The sequence below is a fragment of the Opisthocomus hoazin genome, chromosome 3 (genome assembly GCF_030867145.1).
Source record: "Opisthocomus hoazin isolate bOpiHoa1 chromosome 3, bOpiHoa1.hap1, whole genome shotgun sequence".
Classification (NCBI taxonomy): Eukaryota; Metazoa; Chordata; class Aves; order Opisthocomiformes; family Opisthocomidae; genus Opisthocomus; species Opisthocomus hoazin.
Window position 1 is genome coordinate 19,481,922 of NC_134416.1, and position 20,829 is coordinate 19,502,750.

At 33.9% G+C, this 20,829-nt stretch overlaps 1 protein-coding gene across 4 annotated transcripts in view; it reads left to right on the forward strand.

Annotated features, from left to right (window-relative positions):
* Positions 1 to 20,829, forward strand: part of CSMD3 (CUB and Sushi multiple domains 3) — a 767,725-nt gene that overhangs the window by 679,176 nt on the left and 67,720 nt on the right. For all 4 annotated transcript variants that reach the window (XM_075415663.1, XM_075415665.1, XM_075415666.1 and 1 more), the window contains 4 exons: positions 2,003 to 2,191; positions 7,351 to 7,536; positions 8,897 to 9,091; positions 10,662 to 10,835. In XM_075415663.1, the coding sequence (XP_075271778.1) occupies positions 2,003 to 2,191; positions 7,351 to 7,536; positions 8,897 to 9,091; positions 10,662 to 10,835 (744 nt within the window). The remainder of the gene's footprint in view (positions 1 to 2,002; positions 2,192 to 7,350; positions 7,537 to 8,896; positions 9,092 to 10,661; positions 10,836 to 20,829) is intronic.

Consider the following 20,829-nt stretch of genomic DNA (forward strand, 5'->3'; position numbering starts at 1 on the left):
GTGATTGTAATCAGGTGTGCTAACTTTGTGGAGTAACCACCTATCACCCATCTCTGCACAAAAATGAAATAAACTGATATCTTGGGTCTGTGTGTACATGAGTGCTGCACTCGGGTGTCAAACTCCATTTGTGAGACAACACAAACACTCGGAAAAAAGCTTCCTCAGCAAGTTTGCTGATGACACAAAACTGTGAGGAGTGCTGGATACACCAGAAGGCTATGCTGCCAGTCAGTGAGACCTGGACAGGCTGGAAAGTTGGGCGCAGAGGAACCTGATAAAATTCAACAAGGGAAAGTGCAGGGTCCTGCACCTGGGGAGGAACAACCCCATGCACCAGTACAGGCATGGTTCAGACCTGCTGGAGAGCAGCTGTCCAGAGAGGGACCTGGGAGTGCTGGTGGATGACAGGTTGACCAAGAGCCAGCAGTGTGCCCTGGCTGCCAAGAAGGCCAATGGGATCCTGGGGTGCATCAAGAAGAGTGTGGCCAGCAGGTCGAGAGAGGTTCTCCTCCCCCTCTACTCTGCCCTAGGGAGGCCCCACCTGGAGTACTCTGTCCAGTTCTGGTCTCCCCACTTCAAGAAAGATGAAGAGCTACTGGAGAGAGTCCAGCGGAGGGCTACAAGGATAGTGAGGGGACTGGAACATCTCTCCTACGAGGAAAGGCTGAGGGAGCTGGGCTTGTTCAGCCTGAAGAAGAGAAGGCTGAGAGAGGACCTAATAAATGCTTATAAATATCTGAAGGGTGGGTGTGAAGAAGATGGGGCCAGACTCTTTTCAGATGTGCCTAGCAACAGGACAAGGCACAACGGGCACAAACGGAAGCATAGGAAGTTCCGTCTGAACATGAGGAAGAACTTCTTCCCTCTGAGGGTGATGGAGCACTGGAACAAGCTGCCCAGGGAGGTTGTGGAGTCTCCTTTTCTGGAGATATTCAAAACCCGTCTAAACGTGGTCCTGTGCAGCCTGCTGTAGGTGACCCTGCTTTGGCAGAAGAGTTGGACTAGATGACCCACAGAGGTCCCTTCCGACCGCTACCATTCTATGATTCTGTGATTCCAACTTAACTTTCTACAAAATGGGAAAATGGCCATCTTGGCTAACCAGTCTTGGCTGTCCTTGAACCAAAACAATCAGAGACGAAGTTAAATTCTGAAAAAACAACCTTTAGCATAAACTGATGACCAGGTAATAAGTCCCGTCTGGTCCACTCCTTTGGCAAGGTAGCCAAAACCAAGTGTACTCATCGACTTAAAAATCAAGGGAGTTAAAAGAAATACAAGCACAAAGACAGTATAATAAGTCAGCAATCTTAAATGTATGAGAGTCTTAAAGTATGCAAATCATCTCAGGTAACAACTATATCTCTTAAAGAATTTTTTGCTCTCATAAATATTTCTGAATTTGTTTTCATAGCATCTAGATAAGAATTCTGTAGGACTTTCTGTGTTCTAAAGAAATCTCTCAAAATAAAAGGCAGTGTTTTGCCATAGGTTAATGGTGACTTTCATAAATATGATTAAAATCTATTAGAGATTCGCAACTTCAGTTCATTGTATCACAGAACTCAAAAGAAACAACTTATTTAGGACCAGAAAGAAAAGTTTATTTGAAAAGAATTATGTGCAGTGTGCCCTTGATGTTTCATTCTTAAAAAAAACATTGTATACAACTGAAATGTATACAGTTGCAATAAATTTCATCATGAACTAAAATTCTGTAGCTGAGTTGGTTTAAAAAAAGAAGATAGTAAAAGAAAAAATTATAAAAGTGAGTCTCTGAGGCTCCTAAAACCTGAAGTGCTTATAAAGCCTACTCTTTCATGTTTATACTTAGTGAAATTTCTTGATGTATGTATGATCAGGATACAAAATACAACAACTTTCAGTGATGTTTTCTCAGCTTGTTATCAGATGTCCACTGAATTCATCAAGAACTTGTCAAGAACTGTGATCTGGATTCCAAATGCATCTTTTATTTATACAATATTTATGTTTAAAGCTCTCTACTGTAGCACTCCAGAGTCCCCTCCACATGGTTTCATTGTCAGTCAGACAGGTGGACAGCTCAACAGTATGGTTCGCTGGGCTTGTGACCGAGGTTTTCGTCTCATTGGGAAAAGTACTGCTGTATGCAGGAAGTCTCCATATGGTTATTACTCATGGGATGTTCCAGTCCCAGCTTGTCAAGGTAAATTCCTTCATTATAAAATAATACATCCTAAGAAACTTTCTTTTTCCTTTTCTAATGTAAGCTATCAGTTTTCTGCCTTAAAATGAATAGCAAGTAGTCATTTAATGGTCATGTCTCTCTACCAGAAATTTCTACCTAATAAAACTTACAGAAACAAATGTATTTTTCAGAAAGAGTATTTCAGCAGGTTTTTCTAAGACTGGCAGATACCAAAAATAATGTACATCACAGTGAGAGAGAAAACCCCGCAAATTTAAAATATGAAATTATTGAAAAAGTTCATTAGAAATTGAATATTTAGTAAATACCACTTGTCATGGTCCAAAAATTATATAAAAACAGAAAGACCTGAAACATGCTATCTTTCCAAGAAAAAGGAACTGGACCAAAAAACATTGCCTATGATGCCATTCTATTCTTTCATGGTTTAAATTGAAATTGAAAAGATAATTCATCGGGTTAATTGTATATTTACTTTCTTCTGCCATATATAAATAAACCATATTCTACTTAACATGGAAAAGGAATTGGTTATTTGATACCCATCACAATTGTGTTCTAATTCTTCCTTTCCTGAAAGGAATGCTATTGTTCAAATAACTTACCTATGTCACTTTTCAGTGAACTATTAGAATGGGTTTTTTTCATGAAAATTTGCAGATACGTTTATTCAAAATGTGTACATTTTGTTCCTGTTGACCAGTGGAGACAAATGCTATAGAAATGTTACACGTTAATTTCCCATGAGTTCTTTTTGACAAAAAGTCTTTAAACTGTACATTTCTAAAGCAAAACCAAACCACTTACAAATTCAAATAATGGAAATAGTTGCAATACTCAGATAATACTTTAGGAATAAGTGGAGTTAAGTGTTTAGTAATCTCATGGTGTCTGACCAAGTATAAATATTGTTGGCACCAACTGTTAGTGCAAAGAAAACTATTGAATGTATGTATTAATTGAATAACAATTAGTTCTAATTGTGCATTTAGTGAGAGCTAGCTTTGAGACATGATATGAACTTAATTTCAATTCTTCCAGTAAGTCATTGTGTGTGGAAAGTGGTTCATAGCCATGATAAGTAGCTGCAACTCACAACAGCAAATTCTTCAGGTTCAACCTAAAGACACATTTTTGCTGTAAATACCCTCAGGAATAAGCTGCTTCTGTACATCAGTCATACATCTAAGCTTCTCCGTGTTTTCCTGAGAATATTTACAAGGCACAAGGTCTTTGCTATTCCCCCTACTACTGAGAAGTACAGCTTCACCACAAAGTAGTTCTATCACTTTTTTCTACTTTTTTTTAGAACTTCGTGATATAGACGATGAGCATTGTTTTGACAACTATTACAATTCTCCGTGAGAATTTACTGTTTTGCCCAGAAGATATCATATGACAATGTCACAATCTTGCCTTCTACTTCACATTCTTTATTTTTAATAGCATAGCTAGAAAAGCTGTTTTAATCAGTTTTCACACATTTGAACATAGGATTGTGACAGATGAACATTTAACACAAAAAAAAGAAGTATTAGCCTTTTTTTTTTTTTTTACAATGCAATGCAACGGAAAAAAAGAATTATTTGCAATTACTTTAATAACAATGCATCTCATTTTAATCTATTTGTTTTCTGTCTCTCAAATGAAGATTACCGGTCAAATCACAGTAGTAGTTACTGGCATCATCCTATAGGAAATGAGAAGTCTAAGAACTCAAAGTTTATGAATTCTTTAATGATACCTCTAAAATCAGCACAGCTAGTGATTTGTGGGGTTTTTTTTAGAAATACTAAGTCCGTTTCTTGGCAAATATTTTTTACTGCCTGAAAATATTTCATGACTGTATTTAAACTAATGCTTTCTCTTTACTTTTTAAATTTTGCATCTGTACCATTATTACCACTTCCGAATCTTCTCCTGTAACTAGTGAATACCAGTAGCCTTTTCCACCACACCTTTTTTTCCCAAGTTCATGAGTAATGTTACAGTAATATTTAAAGTTCTTGTTCTTATATCTATGTGAATAGAAATCTTGATCTCTGACTCTCTAAATAGATAATACCAGCCACTCTTCAAATCACTTGCACTACAGGACTGACAGAACCTGAAAAATCCAGATACACACTTTAAGCTTGGATGTAAGCTTTTTTACATTGTTTATAGAACTAAACATATCTCAGCAGAAAAGACTCAAAGCAGTGGCAAGAAACCAAAAAGAAACATCTCATGCCAGACTTCAGCAATTACCTGGAAAGTGTTTCAAAATTAATAAAAAAGTACCCTTCCTCTGTCATGAAAAGAAGTAACAGGAAACTACTTCAAAATCTAATATTGTATTAGGATAATGGTAACAATAATACAAATTAATTACAAACTTTTACTGTTCTGTTTTATAGATATTAGCTATTGTTTTTATATAGACATATACTAAGTGAATAGTAATGTGAAAGTGTTGTCATCCATGTATCCATGCCAGTTTTAATGATATTAAGCCTCTGATCACAAGTCAAAATAAGATTCCCATGGTTAACTAAATTATGAGCATTGATTACAACAAGCCTTTGAAAGAATGAGTAGGTTTACAATGATTTGCTTGAGTAGAAGAATTAATATGAATTTGTGTAAATGGTTGAATATTTACAACTGATCATAGATCTCAGAAACTTCAAAGTATTTTAAAACATTTGTTTTTCTCACAGTTATTTTTTACTTTTTAATTGTTTATCCCAACATCACATGATTCTCGGTTTAAATTATGAAAAATTTATCTTGCGAATAGACATTGTCTCACCCAAGCCTCATCAAAAGTCAGTATTATTAATTTATAATATCATATATGGATAACAGGCAAAGCCTTTTACAGGAATTATAGGTAGATATGTGAAGTAAGTAAAGTTTAAAACATGACATTATACCCAGAAGAAATCTATAGCTCAGTAATGTTTGTCTGTAACAGCAAATGTGTGGCAAAGCGGGTGATTGTTAGGCAAATTATACTAAAGCATTAAAAAAAAAGAGAAACCAAGAATACCTGGTGAGTTGCAATACCTGATGAGTTATGATTTCCTCAAAAATTAAGCTAAAGTACATTTGTAGTGGTCTGGAACAAATGTCTGATATGTAGAGCATAACACCTTCTATCTTTATATTACTTTAGACATGGATATAGGTTTGAGATAGTCATATTCATATACATTAGAACAATTAATATAGCTATGTATAAGGTAAATAAGTATTTTATTTAATCAAAATAGACTGCTGTTTATTTCCAAATGCATAACTGTATTGGGACTGGTGTGAAAATTCAGTAATTTATTAAATGCCGAAGAAATAGTTGGCATCCTTTAAAATGGCTTGCAAGGCAATCTACAGGAAGTTTAATTTTCATAAAATTTCTTAATTCTTTACAGGTTGAATGTCCAAGTAGTTAAGTTCAGAGCAGTATATCACTGAACTGTTTCCATAGTCTTGCCTATGTTTGAAACACTTCTGATAAATCTTATTAGCTCTATGCTGATATGTCCATTGATAATTTTTTTCTTGTATCCTTAGGAGGTGGAATCTGATAAGTGTTATTCTTAAGTGAGGCAGAGTAAATTCAAGGATAAGAGGTCATTTATAGGATTAATAATTCGATTTCTGTTTGGGAAATTGTAATCATCATAGAAACTTTTAATAATGCTTTAACATATTGCGAAGGGTATTTAAGTACTTGCGCCTAATGATGATTTCTGAAATTTCAGATAGGTCTTTAGAATGTACTGATGGTCTTTGAGAACTAATAAAGTAAGGTCTTCCAAGGGCCGTATGTGCACGTCTTTGGAATTGGAACTGTGTTCTGAAGTTTGCGAACAAAGTAGAGATTTTAATGTTTCAGTTGCAATTACAGTTATGATGTTGTTTTGCACTGCCCAAGCTGACATAAATGACCAAACATTTTTGTGATAGACCTGTTTTTTGGGCATTTCGAATGTTCAATATTTGTCATTTTTTTCCTGTCAAATTGTCAGAAGTAGCAATAACTTGTCTTGATCTTTTCACATTTTTTCCCTTAACTAAAAGCTAAACTGAGCAAGTTTCCATACACATAAAATTCAGCTCGTAACTGCTTTAAACTAAAAATGTCATTGAGTGATTCCTTGGGACCTCTGTGGTTTATACAAAAGGCTGTTATCAAGCATTTGATGTGCTAGGAAGAAAACTGTTTCTTCAAAATTTAAGGTTAAGCAAGGGATGTATTTTTATTGTGACACAAGACTGATTCTGTTAATGTGGATAACGTGATGCAAAAGTTATCAAGTCACTAACAGAGATTTTTGAATACTGAAAAAGTAATTAACCTCAGTGGTAGATACAAAACATCTCAGGCTGTATCTACAAAATATCTGATATATGTTTTCATTTTAATGTCATGGATGCTTAGTGTCTGTCTTCAGTGATATCAGATGAAACAGTACAGCTGTTAAGAGCTGAGGTCTTAAGCACTTAAATCTTTTTTTTTTTGGATCTGACCTGCATTATATATATGGTGTTAAAATGTGGAAAAGATTTAGTTTTGATTTTATTCCCAAAAGAGACAGAGCATTATTTAGAGCCAGATCGTCTCCTGGTGCTTTCTTTCTGCCGAATAATTAAAAAAAAAAAAAAAAAAAGGCTTACACTTTTGTTTGCCAGTTCTCAGTATTTTCAAAAGGGTATTTTCTTTCGGCTTTGCAGGAGGAAACATAGAGTGTTGAAAATTGATATCTGTGCTTTGCCAGAGGTCACACAGTATGTCTGATGGAAGAAACCTGATATACAAATTAGATTCCTGATGTCTCAGACTGGTGTTTTACTCATTCAACCATGCTGACCAGTTTTTTTCCAAATATTCTCTATTGCCTCTTCTTTGATTATCTTCTGCATTTTGAATGGATAGCTGCAGAGTTATGAACCTTTGTTCTTATTTTTAACCTCCTCCACCAAAGAGAAAAACATTCTGAGATTTAATTCCCTAAAATATTTTAGGGAATTTACTAGTAGGCTTAAAATACATATTAAAAAGTAATTTTTGTGCATTTAAGACTTGGTGTTACAGTGCATAAACCCCTTGAGATGAGCAGAAACTTTGAGTGAAGAAGATACAAAATAATTATGTCTTTCTCTTTACTCAGCAATATCGTGTGGAATTCCTAAAGCTCCATTAAACGGTGGGATATTAACTACAGATTACTTAGTTGGCACCCGGGTTACGTATTTTTGCAATGATGGATATAGACTGTCAGCCAAGGAATTTACTACTGCAGTCTGCCAGCCGGACGGTACCTGGAGCAATCACAATAAAACACCTCGCTGTGTAGGTAAGTATCATGTAAAAACTCCAGTGAGGAAGAACCTCACTGCATTTGTTTGTCCAAGGTGCAAATCTTCACATTACTTAAACTTTCAGCTTCAGGTTCCTTTAAACTATGAATAATTGCTGGTATTAAATTATTGTGAGATACATATTTCAAATGTATATCTGAGATATATATTGAAACATTCTACAGGAGCAGAAGTACACTAAAGATTACAGAATACATTCAAAGTGATAAACAATTTGCAGGTAAATCAAAGTTAACAGTCGCAGAAGTTTATGTAAAAGCCATCTCTTCAGTGAGAGCTGCACAGTTCATATACTATTAACAAACCCTATTTACTCACCAGAATTGCAAAGTCTCTGGTACTCTGGGATACCTGTTTGAAAATGCTGCTTATTATTTATAATTCTACACCACCTAAACTAGAGAAAATGTCACTCAAGAGAAAATGTATTTTCAGTCCCAAAGAGAAGTGGATACCACCAAAATTATTAATGGGGTATGAAACCCTCGGTGATTTTAAGACTGATACAGAAATGTCAGAGTGTCCGATGCACATTTAATATTTTGATTATCTCACCTAATTAGTTTTGGAAAGGAAACGAAACAAACCCTAGAATAATTTTCAAGGATTTTTTCCTTTTTCCTTTTTTTTTCTTTTTCTTGTTCTTATAAATTCCATTCCCTCATGCCTTTTCTTCTATCATCTAAAGAACAACCTGAATGGAGAGAAAGAAAGTAGTATCCAGCAAAGATTTTCCTTTGTGCCTTTTGACCATGGAAAAAAATTGTTATGCTTGTTTAGCTTTTTCTATTAGATTAGGGTTGCAAAAGTTTTTCATTTGCTTTCTGGAGGAAGAATACATCAAATTAAGACATGAGATAAAAAATGTGTAGCTGCTGTAAAACCATCTTGGATATGGATAGTATTTTGTCTGTCACCAATGTGCAGCCTCTCCAAATGAGTCTTTAAGATCTCATAGAATTTTCCTGTGCAGAAAAATAATTCCTGTATTGAAATGTAGTTAACACTTTAGTAAAGATTCTGATGTCTTTTGTGAGGTGTCACAGGAGTTCCAAGACTATCAGTCTACAATGTATTCAACCATGTTATAGATTCTATCTACAGCAATTGTATAGCTCTTCATACACAGTCACTGCTTTGTCTGGGCTGATGATCATTATTAATTAAATGAGAGAACTTGTACCTGTTAACCACAGGCAATTTCAAACACAGGCTTACTTTTAAAACATTATATCACCATGTTTAAAATCTATTTCTGAATTAATAATGATGCAGATTTTCCTACTTTGCCTGTACTAACCCACAAATAACTATGTTTTTTTGTTACTTTGAAAGTTGTTACATGTCCAAGCATCAATTCTTTTACACTGGAACATGGAAGATGGAGAATAGTGAATGGTTCACATTATGAGTACAAAACAAAAGTAGTTTTCAGTTGTGATCCAGGGTATTATGGTTTGAGACCAGCATCAATTGAGTGTCTTGCTAATGGCACCTGGAGTTGGAGAAATGAACGACCTTACTGCCAAAGTGAGTACGTGTTGTATCTGAATCTGCTGCACAGAATTCAGATAAAAATAGTTTACTGGTTGAATTAGAAGTTAAATAATGAAATATTAGAATAAGTTAATGAGAAAAAATGTTTCCTGGATGGAATTCCTGTGTATTCTAAAGGCTATTATTTACAAATACAATCCATTCGATTTAGATTCAAGGAAATATCTGTAAGTACGCTTTTGGATCTTAAAGGTCCCTAAATCTATAAAGGTACAAATAAGTAATAGAGAACATTTTCCTATGTATTTTTCTAGGGCAGGAATGTTGCATAGACCAGAAAAATTTAAAAACTTTGTGTCTTGTCTGCACACTTGATAAATAATTTCTTCTTTCAGGTGGTTAGTATATATTGTGCAAATCCACACCATTCCTACCGCTAGCTTGTATCCTGATAACCTGAAATAGCTACTTTTCAAAAAACTAAGTAATGAATATTCAGATACTTAAAACAAGTTAAATGTGTGGCTACAGTTCTTCTCCCCTTCTCCACCCCTGTGAAAAGCAGGTTTCTTTATCTAAATTTAGACATCTGTTTTTCAAAATTCTGTGGTTTTGGGTATGCTTTGAAGGCCCAAAATTCTTCCTTTGTGGAACACCACATAACATACACTCTGAGAGAATGGGATATTACTGTGGTTTTGGAAATTAATTATATATATATTATATTGGAAATTAACCTTAATTTTTTAATTCTTCATAACCTACTGGAAATTTCATTTATAATTTAGAGGATTTTTAAAAGTTAATGGCAGTATTTCACCTTTGCTACTCTTAAAAATATTGTATATATGTCTGTATCTATGTATCTCTCTGTGTATACAGATATTTACATACTGTATATGTATTCGTAAATCTTTTACCTTTAAAAGACAAACACTTTTCACTATGTTTTGGGAAGGTTTTTTTTAGTGTTTTTTTAGCATAAATTTCACTAGCTGCTTTCACACTTTGACAATCCAACATCTTGTTTACTAACAGTAAAGTTCCTTTTACTAATTATTAAAAGAAAATTATTAAAGAAAAAATATGATTTTGCATTAAAAGGTGCTTTGAATTTTAAATAAATAGCAAGGAATTCTATGCACATTGTTCATTCAGTGTAACAATGTTTTGTGTGAATGCTAGGGCAAGCATTTCATTATGAACTAGAAGATAAAAATGACATATTTCCAAAGAAAACAAAGATTATTTTTAAAATGGCAACAACTGTGATATTCTAATATTAAGAAAGTAATTGATAAAACTGAGGTAATTAAATAGCAATTAATAATTTTCTGAATAGTGGCAATTTTTAACTTTACAGAGACAATTTTAACTGATGTATGTGTCCCTCCCCTTTCTAAAGTATTATTTCTGGGGAAATAATAGTATTTGTATGCAGAGTTTTTAGTCTATTTTTTCTACTGTGCAAAATTCTTCAAACTGTGAAATTTATTTGTCTGGTTGACTGGTTGAGAAGTATTACTTGTTGATAAATATTACTGTATGTGTGTTTGTGATACTCAGCTGTACATTTTTGTTTTGATTCGGTTTTGCCATGAAGTTATTTCTTGTGGAGAACTTCCTACACCTCCAAATGGGAATAAGATTGGAACTCAAATCACATATGGATCTACAGCTATATTTACTTGTGACTCAGGATACATGCTAGTTGGCTCTGCTGTGAGGGAATGTCTGTCTTCCGGACTCTGGAGCGGAACTGAGACCAGATGTTTAGGTATGGATACTACTGTCATGGCTTACCTATTTTCTTTCTCTCCAGCAGACAAAAGAAAGCAAAGTGAATCAACTTGTCTCTTTCTGTTAGTACAGACATTGAAGAGAGTTTTGCATTTTAAAAGTGTCTATGACTGAGTTGTTTTTCTTATCAAATTAGAACTACGGTTACCTTTCCACAGACTGAATCTCTTTTTCAATGTCTTCCCTACATGCAAAACCTGTGTCACTGAATTGCTGTATATGTCTCTAAAGTAGACCTATAAGTAAACAGCAAGACTGATTGATTCCAAATGTGTCAGCTTTAATACATATCCTCAGTAAAGTATCCGCACAGTAAACCTGAACTCAGTAGTTGTAGAATTAGAAAGTAGTTGTGGAAACTTGGAAACTTTGACAGGAGCACTGCAACCTTGTTTCTGAGAGACAATCAGTATCCAGGCACTATTTACGGAATTTGACACCCTTTAGTTGTACTTCACTTAGTTAAAATACTCAGATACCAGTCCCTGAAACATTTAATAATAAAATGAACATGTGATCTCTGCGAAACAATTTCAAGGCTTCTTTTTAATTCGTTATTCCCTATTATGATGCGGATTATTGTGTTAACTGTAGAGACATTAGTTTTAACCCTATGTGCAATTAACATTTTAGGTGCAGTAGAAATCAAAGCTATGAATGTTCTGATTGTAGAATGCAATATGAAAGTCACATTGTACCTTATCATTTGTGGGGACACGATAGTGTAAAAGAATATCCATAAAAGGAGACTTTCAGAAGAATCTGAACTACTATGTACGTTAAATACAGGGGTTTATTGTAATACCTCTTTGTACAGATTACCGTTTACCTTTTTAGACTACTGTCCATCCCAAATAATTTTCCTTCTGCAATACAGCATTATTTGGTGCAAATTTTCATTTTAGCTAAATTTGAATGACTCTTGAAGGAGCAAAAAAGTTGCTTATCAATCTACAAGTCTGAAGCTGGAATGTTTCCTGACATAGCTGAAGGAACAGACAGGCTTTGTTCACGTTTCACTTTCACAATGAAAACCATTTAGCAGAGGGGGAAAAAAAGAAAAGATCTTCACATATGACTTTCTTTTTCTTCTAAGTTGTCAGAAATGCTAAGACAGGCTGTTTTACATCTAAAAGTTTGGGGGCATCATAGTATGTGTGTAATCAAAATGTTCTGACTTTTTAAAATTCATTTTTACTAATTTATCTGCAAAGATTACAGCTACTGAAGTTTGGATAAATGTGAAAATTTTTCGTCAGAGAAATATTAAGATAGAACTAGCAAAATTGTCTTCTAGTTGTGAACAGCACCTCGGAACAAAACTTGTGTTTAAGAATTTTATCAAAATTACTTTATGCCAAGTGAAGATCAATACCAAATGAGTTTAGTTTCTCCTACATTTGCCTGTAGAAATAAAAATGTAACATAAGCTTAATAATACTAACAGGTTGCATAACCTTTGCTGGAATGTTAAAAGAAGACCCTGAAGTAATCAATTTTCAGAGGAAACAAACCTTTTTGTCACTTCTCAGCAAAGATTCGTTAAGTTTATATACTATAATGCCTGGTAACAATAAGCAGTTAAGAAAATGTGTTAAAACAACTATATGAAAAAATGTATTAAAACAGCTATATGACTAGAGGGGAAAACAGAAATCTAAAAGATACATTTTGTATCAGACTAATAGGGCTAAAATAAATCTTCAAACGTGTATCTTCAATGTTTTAACGGTGGCAAATTGTTGAAGAGAACATGAATGTTGTACTTACAGAAATAGAATTTATTGTACATCATATATAGCATATAAAAAAGCATGTATAGCTTGTTAAGGAAAAAAAAAACAAAACCAAGAAAAGCTAGTGACAGAGCAAATTTAGAAAACGGAAAGAGTAATTGCTATGATAATTGCTCTTGCAGCAACACTGCCTGCTGTGCTACATGATTTTGCAAAAATGAGAATTCTGGAAAGACTCAGACTAACTCAGTTCCGTTCTTGTTTCTTCAACAAGTAATGTGAGACTTAAGATGGGAGCATGGCTTCAGCTAACAACAGATCAGAAGTCAGAAATTAGTTCAAGAAGGTTGAGAAAGAAAATGTTGTCAGAAGACAGAAGAAATGGAGGAAATTAAAGGAATGGTAGAATGTGGGAAAATGGAGGAAAATCTACAGAGCAGGTGTTGTAATATTCCAAGAAACACATTTTTTGTGCAACGTATGAATAAATTCTGGTGTTTGTTTTCAGTCACTGAAGAATTGTAAGAAAAAAATTGAAATTTCACTTTCTACTTCTGAAGCTTTTCTCCTCACAGCCAGAAACCTTTTCTGTCATTTATCTTAGACCCTTTCCTCTTCCTGAAAAATGTAGCTACCACTGTAATTCTATTCTAAGCATTGAAGATACCCTTTAGAGTACACTTAGATTACATTAATGAAATCCTACAGGATAAAATAATCCTTTTCCAAGTGTTTTGTTTAAAAATACAAGTTATTTTATTGGAAGTCTTACTCAAATTGTTTTGTTTAATCATTGTGTTAGCTTAATTTTCATTCTAGTTATGTGTAATTTGAAACATTTATGAAAGGTGGAATAAATAAGAAGATAAATGTTAGCAACAGAACCTAAAACTAGTTAGTGGTGAACCTAATTAGATATAGAAATTAACTAGAACACAGGTAAGATTTAAATCACAAAAATGTTGACTCAAATGTAAATTGTATTACAATGCAAATAAAATTCCATGACGTTGTGGACAGTAGTGCATGATTCTAATGACAGCCTTAACATTGTCGAAATATGTTGATAGTGTTCACAACCCTTATTGGTCTTTTTTTTTTCTGTTCCTGCTTTTTTTATTGCAAGGAGAAGGATAGTAATTTATGGCTATTGAATCTCAGGGGACAGTAAATGGCAAAGAGAACATCTAACACAATAGCCCTCCTTTCTGAACCTCAGGTTTTTTGGTAGAATAACTAAAGAACAAGGTAGCATTGTGTGAGTAATCATATTAATGTAATGATCTTGGTTTGATCCTTCACCAAATGTAGTGGGGAACTGAGTTCGGGATTAGTATTATTCTCACTCCATAGCAGGTGAGAAGAAACAATACTCAGATTGAAAAAGAAACAAAACAAAACAACTGAGAGCTCCTGAAGTAATTCTGTTGGAAAACCTTAAAAACATATAAATCTTTCACAATATTTTATGGTGAACAAATATGAAAAAATCATTTTAATCGTTTAAAAAAAGTAACATTCAAAGACAAAAACCATAACTGTTGTGTCTCCGAGACTACAAACTGCCACTCACATTTTATTGTGCTTGATTTTTTTTTATACTGAAAACATTATATCGATTTCTGGGGGAAGAAATTAGTTGTTCTGTTTCTGTTTATATGAAAACTTAGGATATTTACATTTTTTATTTATTTATGACATTAATTTTATTTGCTTTATTTTAGTGACATGAGTAACAATGATAATTAAAACATCCATTTTCATAACAATAAAAAAAATTATTTATTTTATTGCCTGTAATCAGCTATTTATTAAAATAAGCGTTTCCTAGAGCAGAATATATAGGGTCTTCTTGGTTAACTCCATGGTACTTTCAGATTTTTTAACAGAGATGTGAATGATGAATAAAATTTCCCATCATTTCCTAAGATTTCTCTAACACTGAGATTTTCTTCCTCTTCTTCATTAGCACTATTTCCAGACTTTTTATTAACTCAAAGGAGAACCACTATCAGAAGATCATTGCTTGTACAACATCATGATTTGAGGATCAGGACTACTATTTTTTTTTGGCTAATGTAGGTTGGTAGGAGGAAATACATAGACATTTCCAGAAAGCAGCACAATTTTTAAAGTGGCTGTGCATAACAGTTGTTGTGGTGGAGACCAGTATGTGCTGAAATTAATTTTCTTGATCTCATTTGTTGGCTCTTAAAATGTTTCCTGGATTATTTTGATTAGCATTTCAGAAAACCTAGTTAAAAAGAAAAAAAGAACAAGTAAAGTTACAAAACAACAATATAGCATGCTTTGAAAAACATTTCTATTGAAACCAAGTCTTCTTATACTTAAAAGCAGCAGCTGTTTTCTTAACTACACTTAACCCTCATTTCTTAATTCCTTTTTCTTTCTCAATTCCTTCTGACATCTAAAGATACTGATAAAAAAGACCTGTTGATATTATCTCCCTTATTTACCAAAATTTGTTGCTGTCATTTCCTTCATATGTCCTAGGAGGAATAAGCAGTTGCTGGAATGATAGGTGTGTTCAGTTCTCGGAGTTAGCTTTAAATCTGATATGAAAGAAAAAAATGAGATATGATTACATTTTTTAAAGGTCTATAAGATCTCATATTTTGTTCTTAATCTTGATGTTATTAAATGATGTTATATTTAGTTCACTCAGAGAAATAAATTCACCTTTATAAAATGCTGAATATCCATATGAATTAAAGTGCAGAAATGAAGAATGGAGTTTACTTAATCCATAAGATATATGGAGGTGTGTTTCCAATACATAGCTAATACTAGAGGAGTTCTCAATAAAGACAGGTAACAAAAAAAGTTAATTGAGATAGAGTAAGCATTGAATATCAGCATTTGTTCATAGTCCTGCTGTTAAGTGTCAGACATACCTTTCATCTCATAGTAAACCTCACATACTGTGTGTTTGTCTGCATTAACAAATAACCCAGCAGAAAGGAGCAGATCATGAGACAAATAATTGGTCAGCTCTCTATATCTGCATTACATATGATTCAGAGAATTTTCCTTGGACAGTATCTGGTCTAGTTCTCTGGGCTAATTGTCACCATAACTCATGGAATCCTAGAATTATACAATCATTTAGGTTGGAAAAGACCTTTAAGATTATCGAGTCCAACTGTGAACTTAACACTACCAAGTCCACCACTAAACGATGTCCCTAAGTGTCTTATCTACATGTCTTTTAAATACCTCCAGGAATGGTAACTCAACTGTTTCCCTGGGGAGCCTGTTCAGATGCTTGATAACCCTTTTGGGGAAGAAGTTTTTTCTAATATCCAGTCTAAACCTTCCCTGGTGCAACTTTACGCCAGTTCCTCTTGTACTGTAACTTGTTACTTGGGAAAAGAGACGGACATCCACCTTGCTGCAACCTCTTTTCAAGTATTTCTAGAGAATTAGGTGTTCACATTTTCTGGTTTCTCTCACATTTTAGTTTGTAATGGCAGATTATTGAAAGAAGAGGCACTCATAGAGCAATGTAATTACATTTAGATTGTCCTTGTCTGCAACCACTTCCTAAAAGTTTGCATATGCTTCTAAGCTGTCAAAAGGAATTGTCAATAATTTTGACCACTTTGTCTCCAAAAGGACGTGAAACACTTGTTTTGTGCACCTAGAGTTGAGTCCTCAACGTACTTCCTCTGAAAGGAAGATAGTTTGTTCACAGCCAAATCACTCAGCACATTTAAGAGTTCCAAGGAGGATCTGAACCAAAATGCTAATGTAAACACAACGTGACACTTGTTAGCTGAGGAATTTTTACCCCGGTTTTACTCAACTCTTTCTTCCTTTCTTTATACAAAAATGCTAATTCCAAACACTAATGACTCATTGGTGACAGCCTGCTACTTGCAAAGAAATTGTGATGACATAAGAGAAAAGAGTTATTAAATAGTTGTGTACAGAGCAATGCTGTCAATGGGGTGAAAAGAGGAGCAGACATACTCACTGGGGCAGAGAAACCATGTAAGCTGACAACGAAGAATGTGCATTACATGAATCACTCAGTGCTCTAGAAAGGTATGTGGGAAAGGTAAGGATCTGCCATTTAACACTTCCAGTCGATTCATAACTTAAAGATAACGTGATAAGGAATGAAAAGATTTTTTTCAGAAGTCCAATTTACAACATGTATGTACATTAGTGAATAAAAGCACCACTGAGGAAGCTAGATATTCAAATTAGAAGATATGAAAATATGTTATATTTATGCATAGTGTGGATCAAGAAAATCAGGAATTGAAATATATATATTTACATTATATGCAATTTATATATTTGGAAGAGCAAAGTAAAGAAGTAGAACTGGAAACTTATCTTTCAATTCCTTTATTTGAGAAGAAAATATGCACCCTCAGGAGTGACAGACCTTTAAATTTCTATCCTATAAAGACACAGGAACTGTATTATTCATATTTTCCTAATCAACTTTGAGTCACTGAAAGATTTCTGTGGCTGTTTATCATCTGAAGTGTAGCCTTTCTGCCACTGTTTAAACACTTAAAACTTTTTGAAAAACATACTAGAAACTAATTTCTTCCTCTTCACTGTTTTTAAACTTTTTTAAAACTCGTGATATTTCAGCTAAAAGGGATTCTGTATCTCCAGTGATACTGAATTCATATATTTAGATTTAGTCATATGCTTCTCTTTGTTCTTCAATACCATTGCATAACATTTACAACTAGACTTTCGAATGAGGTATATGAAGTTTCTTCTTCGAAGAATAATTCAGGCATTTCAAGGAATTCAGCAGACAACTTCCTTTTCTGAGCCATAGACCAAAAAAGATTTAAAAGAACATTACCATTCATCCTGAACAGTGTTAGTACAGCTTGAACAGCTGTCAAGGTGAGGATCTTCTGAAACCAGCAGGAGAAGGACTCCAAACCCTGTTTTGACCAGTGCTGTGCCAGTGTCATTTCAACACTGATTTTCTACAGAAGATGTCTGTGAACAAGGGGATACAAAAAAATATATCCTTATAAGAAATGCAAGCCCTATAGAGAAGAAAGAAATTCCAGCAAATAATTCTTCCCTCCTCAGCTGAGGTCATCTTGACAGGTTAACTTTGTTGAATAATAACATAAGCTCTTTTTTCAATAATATATTGATATACAGATTTATCTCACTATTATGCTCATGCTTGACATCACTGACTGCTAAAATAAGCATAGGCAAGTTTTTGCCATTTAATGCAAAGATTCTGTATTAACTCATTGCTGCTTTTGCATCTCAAAGATGAACGTGCAGAAAAGAAACCTCATTTGCAGCTGAGGTTTCTAAGGTTCTGCCACTGTTATTATGCTCATTCTTCATTGCTAGAGTTAGATATCTTGTCAAGTAATTAATTTGGTGTTCACGTTATTAATATCCTTCAATATTACTTTTTTACTAATTTTGTTTCTTAATAATATTTTATGTAATTATTCTTCTCAAGCTTTGCTAGACTGGAAATTGAGAATGTTATAGTGCTTATTTCCCCCCTCAAATATTCTACACAACAAAACTTCCCATTTTATCTCTTTCTTTGTAGCTTTCACTCGTTGCCTTTACAAAAGTCACGTCTTTTCATTCAGTTTTATAAATTACAGGTTACTTTAAGACCAAGGGGCCTCAACTGGATTCATAGAGCTGCTATATAGGTCTTTTACATCCATATCACAGAGAAGATGGGAATACACCCAGTCTTGTGATACAGCACTAAAATAAAGACATTGAGAAGCAACAAGGCTATTCTGAAGACAGTCTAAAATAGCCTAGTCTAAAATAGTCTAGAATTCTAACACAGTGGAAGTCAGCTATTTATTACTAGGGAGTTAGAATGATTTTTTCTTCCCTCAGTGACAGTAGTTATGATAATCTAATTATTGCAAATTGTTGAACGGAGATTTTGCTTAACATTTGCTAATTTTATTTCAGCTTTTATTCTGTCCATGATCCAGTTCTTCATGAAGTGCAGTAAATGTTCTATTTGTTACATGTTTGCATTTGGTAATGTACCATGCAAGGGTGTATTTTTTTTTCTCATTCATTCATTCATTCATTCATTCTGATAAATGTAGATCAGAAGTCCAATATTGATCTTACTGCTTGAACCAGTTCCTCTGTCCCATATTTCCCACAAATCTTACATGATTGTTTTTCATTTTTTGTTTTCAGTACCCTTCCAAGGAGACTACAGTTGTTTTAGATTTACTCGTAATTGGTCTTAGAATCAGAATATTACTTGGTGGGTAAAAAAGTGATGGTCCATTAGATAATAACAGCACTAGCCTACAGTATTCTGTCCATGATAATTAAGTACTGAATGACTCATTGGCTGTTTAAACAGGAGTGTAAATTTGTAACAGAATTAGTATTTCTTAAATGCTTTCTCACCTATTGGCAAATTAAATTTCCTGACAAACAAGAAAAATAAAAAAAACAAGACACAATGATGTTGCTCAATATTTGAACCTTTGTATTCCCAGCAGTACTTTTATTTTTTTCTCAGCATTCCTTTGCTTTCTACTTCTTTATCATTTTGCACCTGTTTTCAGTTTTCTGCCATAGTATTTCTGGCAGATTTTGTTCATATTTATAGAGACCTCTCTCAATAAGATACCCAGTTTGCAGTATTTCGATTCAGTCCCCATTGAAAACACTCCACCTAGAGAGCTTAGCTCCTGGGCAGTTTTGTATCTGGATTGCATTTAGGAGGAATAATTTAGCTACCTCATTGCAAAAAGACAGTTAACCACACCTTATGGTCATGTTGAATGAAGGCTAGTTGTTACAACAACCAGTTTTATCTTTTTACTCAGTTTTATTATACCAGATTTCACAACTAAACTGTTACTCTTCCATGATGATTCAGTTGGGGTAAGTGTGACGTATTTCTCAAACGAGAACAGATTTACAATTATGTCCCTTTATGACTTTGCACTACTTTTTGCAGTAGAGAAGTCTGTATGTTACTCCGTGTTTAAATAGATGTGACAACAATGACATCATGTTGGTGATACGTATATAATACAAGAAATTGAGTAGAAAAATGTTTTAGAGATACAGCTGAGATAAAATGAAGAAATAGAGTTGATCTTTGATGCCATTGCACAGTAAGTATGTCTCATTCAGAAATACAGGCAGTTTCTCAGAAAACTATACATGTGCAGTATGTGTTTTTCTAAGACTACCAAAGAATCAGAAGTAATCTGAAAGCTTTGAAAGCTTTCCACAAAGAAACCCTCTAAAACCCCAAACTCACTATTCTTATAGATATATATGCACCTATAGATATAGATGCAAATGTATGATACACAAAAAAGGCACCAAAGACTTCTGTATGGCACTTCAAAAATTCATTTCAGAATGCTATTAAGGGGAAATAAATATCTTTATTTGTCAAAAATCCCTTAAAATAACAGTTTAAAGTGAAAGTCTTGAAAAACAAATGACAGCAGAACTGAACATAAAAAATACCAGGATATGCAGTTATAAATTCGAACATGTCCTTCTTTTCTTCATTGGAGTCTTAAGACAAAAATGAGAAAAGGGGAGAAATCTACTAATAGCCATGAGAACAAGAAATAAACACCTTGCTTTCAGAAGAAATACAACAAAATCGGAATAGAATGGAAGAGCAATTAAGTCATAATTACTCTGCCAGATATGGGTGTGGAAGGTGGTGGGGTTTTTTGTTGGTCTAGGTGTTGGGGATATTTTTCTTCCCCTCTTGGTGTTGGAGAAGTAGTGATAGCAACTACTACAAGTGAAAGGTTTTTATTTTCTCTGAGGGAGACCAGCTCTGTGGATGTGTAATAGGGTGGGAACATAAAGCAGACAAAGAAAAAAAACTCTGGAAAATATTAATGAGTCTCTGACTGTATTGCAACCTGGAGAGTTTATTCATCTGCGCAAATTAATGGAATTTCAGTTCTCACGGGTTTTCTTAACAGGAACTATGTATACCATTATATACTTTCAACAGCAGACTGAACTGTTTACCACATTCACTTACATGACAGATGGTATTTTGACTATGAAACAAATAAGGATGAATCCATCATTTTGCTTTGTTTTTTTTGGGGTGGTAGTGGTGTTTGTTTTTAATTTTTTTTATGTCTCTCAGACAAAACTTCCTCTGGAAAGCAGAGTGAAAACTGGACACAAGTCCTGTGAATCCCAAATGGTTTCTATTTGTTT